Consider the following 4,423-nt stretch of genomic DNA (forward strand, 5'->3'; position numbering starts at 1 on the left):
TCTTTAGCGTGTTCTTTATTGTGATTCTGCCATATGTTGCTTTGAAAGTTGAATGCAAAACTAACAATCAGATGGCCACGTGTGTGTGTGTGTGAGTGTGTGTCATGGCTTTCGGAAGGCACACTGGTATGTAAGTTGCAACCAACGACCACAAGGTGTCGGTAGATATACTACAGGTTCAGGACACCGACTTTGGCCTCCTCTTCAGGGACATATTTCCCTCGGCCCATCTTTGTACAATGCTTAATCGGGCTCAGGGCACTAGGAATGTGCAGTGCTCTATGTGGCCGGACACAAGCACAGCATAGCTACTGGTGTCCATCCCACAGACGTAGACACACAGACAGTGCAGAGCGGGATCACTGAACACTACAGTGGAGGATCTGACAACTCAACAGCTCCAGCAGGCTTTCACGATTTGATTTCAAACTTCAAACATTTAATAGCAGTAAGGATGGACTGGGACCAGAAATCGTCCTGGGCATTTCTGAAACACTGGCCCATTTTTTTTCTTCTGGGCCAGCGTTTATGAAATGGGACAGCAACCAATTATCTACATTTTGATCATTCTGCTCCAAAATCATTATATATTTATAATATTATATATAATATTTCTTAACAGGTCAATGGGCACATGTCATTTTTCTCTTTTTTTTCAACCAAAATGTATTTCTCCCATGAGCTCAGCCCACTGGCCTAAAAGTGGACCAGCCCAGTGGGCATTTGCCTGAACTGCCCTATGGCCAGTCTGTTTCTGAGTAGCACCCAGCTCATAAACCTAATGTCTTAGCATAACGCACCAGCAATCCTCACTCCCATCAGTACTGTAGGCCTCGAGCACCCACAATGTACTCCCATCAGTACTGTAGGCCGCGAGCACCCACAATCCATTCCCATCAGTACTGTAGGCCTTGAGCACCCACAATCCACTCCCATCAGTACTGTAGGCCTCGAGCACCCACAATCCATTCCCATCAGTACTGTAGGCCTTGAGCACCCACAATGCACTCCCATCAGTACGGTAGACCTCGAGCACCCACAATGCACTCCCATCAGTACGGTAGACCTCGAGCACCCACAATGTACTCCCATCAATACTGTAGGCCTCGAGCACCCACAATGTACTCCCATCAATACTGTAGGCCTCGAGCACCCACAATGTACTCCCATCAGTACTGTAGGCCTCGAGCACCCACAATCCACTCCCATCAGTACTGTAGGCCTCGAGCACCCACAATCCACTCCCATCAGTACTGTAGGCCTGCTATTAGAAAAGGAAAGGCTGGGTGGCTTCTATGGGGGACAGTTATGTAGTTATGCGGGTGACCGGTACCAGTGGTATCACAGGTCTTATGGAAGGAAGGTGATGCCACTACGTGTGTGTGTGCAATACTAGCTGAAACTAACTACGCTGCATCAGCAGTGGGCAGTGCAAACATACTGATACTGTGCAGTGCAGCACACTTGGGATGGCAGACCATCTGCTTGAATACCAATCTAGTAAAGTGCAAAATAGACAAAGGAAGAAGCTTATTCTAGGCCTCATTTGTGAGGCCCTTGCTGTACCCTTAATGCCCTTTCATCTGTTGTTCAACTCTTCCGTTTCTGCATAGTAGGATATACTTACCCCTATAAGGTATGTTTGAGTGTTTCCACCCTAATGATTAAGGATAGGATTGGGGAGGGTTGATCTGATCTGAGCTGATCGTAGATCAGTGGGTAACTTTTATCCGGAGCTGCCTTCCCCATAATTATAATTAACATGGTCAGCTTATTGTCCCTGTGATGCCTTTAATTAATGAATCAAGTTTTCCTCCTAATCTTCTGTAGCTTATCAGCCCTACGATGCAACAGCCTGACCAGCTGGCAGTCTGATGCAAGCACTTTGCTTTAGTGTGGGTGGATGGATACAGATTTTGAAAACATCAGCAGTTCAGTATCCGTACAAGACCAATACATCTTTGTTGAGGAATATGAATTGTGTGTTAACTATTCTCACTTTACACAAACCCAGGTAGCCATAGCAACCCCTGCCCACATCTCTGGTGGAAGCTGAAGTTAACCTGTTTGAGACCAAGTGCCCTTTTCACCTCTTTCCCCCCCTCTCTCCCTTCCAGCACTCCACCCCTCTACCTTCCTCCCCCTCTTCTTCCATCACTCCACTGTCCTGTCGTTCTTGGCTGAGGGCTTGAGATGGTTTACCAGGGCCTTTTAATCTCTTCTTAATGACATCATCTTCCCACCCATCTCCCTCTAGGCTCCATCTACTCACCTCTATGGCTCTGGAAGCAGGGATGAAAGAGGGAGGGAGGGGAGCGGATAAGGGAAGGTGATTGACTGAGCTCAGTGGAAGAGGAGGAGTGTAAGCAACCCTTTTGTAGGATCACAGCCTCACACACTCGCACACACAGAGGTGGGTAGGCATGGCGTCTGGGATGTCGATGGAGGTTAGTCCCATGGAGGAGTTGGTGGACCAGGGGTTGGGGATGGAGGAGATGGGACTGAGGAGGCCCTCTCTTAGGGAGACCTACCGCCATGACTCCCTGCTGGCTCCAGACACAGACTTCATGACCGGTACTGTATGTGTGGGGGATGGCGGGGTGGGGTACAATTCATATAGGTAAAGTGACGAAAGGGAAGATTCCTCTGAACATACATCATTTTTGGGGGGGAGGGGGCAATTCCAATTGCTACAAAGTGTCACTTTACCTCTAGTATTTGGGGGCCTGATTGTGTGATGGGGGCGTATTGGTGTCTGTCAGAGGGTTTGTGTGGGTATGCAAGGAGGGTGGTGAATTTGGGATATGAATAGACACATGTTCATTCTGCCATTCTCAAAGCACACCACCTTGGAAAGGAGAATACCAAATTACTGCCCTCTACATCAACATAATTGCTATAGGCCTATGGTTTTCTAAATGTTTTTTTGGGGGTTGTTTCTATGTTGTGTAGTGTGGTTCTATTACATAATCCTGTTAGCTTGAGCGTGTGTGTGTAGGCTGTGTGTGTGTAGGCTGTGTGTGTGTGTGTGTGTGTGTGTGTGTGTGTGTAGGCTGTGTGTGTGTGTGTGTGTAGGCTGTGTGTGTGTGTAGGCTGTGTGTGTGTGTGTGTGTGTGTGTAGGCTGTGTGTGTGTGTGTGTAGGCTGTGTGTGTGTGTGTGTGTGTAGGCTGTGTGTGTGCGTGTGTAGGCTGTGTGTGTGTGTGTGCGTGTGTAGGCTGTGTGTGTGTGTGTAGGCTGTGTGTGTGCGTGTGTAGGCTGTGTGTGTGCGTGTGTAGGCTGTGTGTGTGTGTGTGTGTGTGTGTGTGTGTGTGTGTAGGCTGTGTGTGTGTGTGTAGGCTGTGTGTGTGTGTGTAGGCTGTGTGTGTGTGTGTGTAGGGTGTGCGTGTGTGTGTAGGGTGTGTGTGTAGGCTGTGCGTGTGTGTGTAGGCTGTGCGTGTGTGTGTAGGCTGTGCGTGTGTGTGTGTAGGCTGTGCGTGTGTGTGTGTAGGCTGTGTGTGTGTGTAGGCTGTGTGTGTGTGTAGGCTGTGTGTGTGTGTGTGTGTGTAGGCTGTGTGTGTGTGTAGGCTGTGTGTGTGTGTAGGCTGTGTGTGTGTGTAGGCTGTGTGTGCGTGTGTGTGTAGGCTGTGTGTGCGTGTGTGTGTAGGCTGTGTGTGCGTGTGTAGGCTGTGCGTGTGTGTAGGCTGTGCGTGTGTGTGTGTAGGCTGTGCGTGTGTGTGTGTAGGCTGTGCGTGTGTGTGTGTAGGCTGTGTGTGTGTGTGTGTGTAGGCTGTGCGTGTGTGTGTGTGTGAAGGCTGCGCGCGTGTGTGTGTGTGTGTGTGTGAAGGCTGCGCGTGTGTGTGAAGGCTGCGCGCGTGTGTGTGTGTGTGAAGGCTGCGCGTGTGTGAAGGCTGCGCGTGTGTGTGTGTGTGTGTGTGTGTGTGTGTGTGTGTGTGAAGGCTGCGCGCGTGTGTGTGTGAAGGCTGCGCGCGTGTGGTGTGTGAAGGCTGCGCGCGTGTGTGTGTGAAGGCTGCGCGCGTGTGTGTGTGTGTGAAGGCTGCGCGCGTGTGTGTGTGTGTGAAGGCTGCGCGCGTGTGTGTGTGTGTGAAAGGCTGCGCGCGTGTGTGTGTGAAGGCTGCGCGTGTGTGTGTGAAGGCTGCGCGCGTGTGTGTGTGAAGGCTGCACGCGTGTGTGTGTGTGAAGGCTGCGCGCGCGTGTGTGTGTGAAGGCTGCGCGCGCGTGTGTGTGTGAAGGCTGCGCGCGCGTGTGTGTGTGTGTGTGTGTGTGAAGGCTGCGCGCGCTTTTGTGAAGGCTGCGCGCTCGTGTGTGAAGGCTGCGCGCGTGTGTGTGAAGGCTGCGCGCGCGTGTGTGTAGGCTGCGCGTATGTGTGTGTAGGCTGCTCGCGCATGCGTGTGTGAAGGCTCTGTGTGTGTGTGTGTGTGCGCG

At 51.1% G+C, this 4,423-nt stretch overlaps 1 protein-coding gene across 1 annotated transcript in view; it reads left to right on the forward strand.

Annotated features, from left to right (window-relative positions):
* The first annotated feature begins 2,311 nt into the window (after positions 1-2,311).
* Positions 2,312-4,423, forward strand: part of LOC109866426 (echinoderm microtubule-associated protein-like 1) — an 18,686-nt gene continuing 16,574 nt past the window's right edge. Inside the window, exon 1 of the mRNA XM_031800999.1 lies at positions 2,312-2,574. Within this exon, the coding sequence (XP_031656859.1) occupies positions 2,424-2,574 (151 nt within the window). The 5' untranslated portion in view covers positions 2,312-2,423. The remainder of the gene's footprint in view (positions 2,575-4,423) is intronic.

The sequence above is a fragment of the Oncorhynchus kisutch genome, linkage group LG21 (assembly GCF_002021735.2).
Source record: "Oncorhynchus kisutch isolate 150728-3 linkage group LG21, Okis_V2, whole genome shotgun sequence".
NCBI classification, from domain to species: domain Eukaryota; kingdom Metazoa; phylum Chordata; class Actinopteri; order Salmoniformes; family Salmonidae; genus Oncorhynchus; species Oncorhynchus kisutch.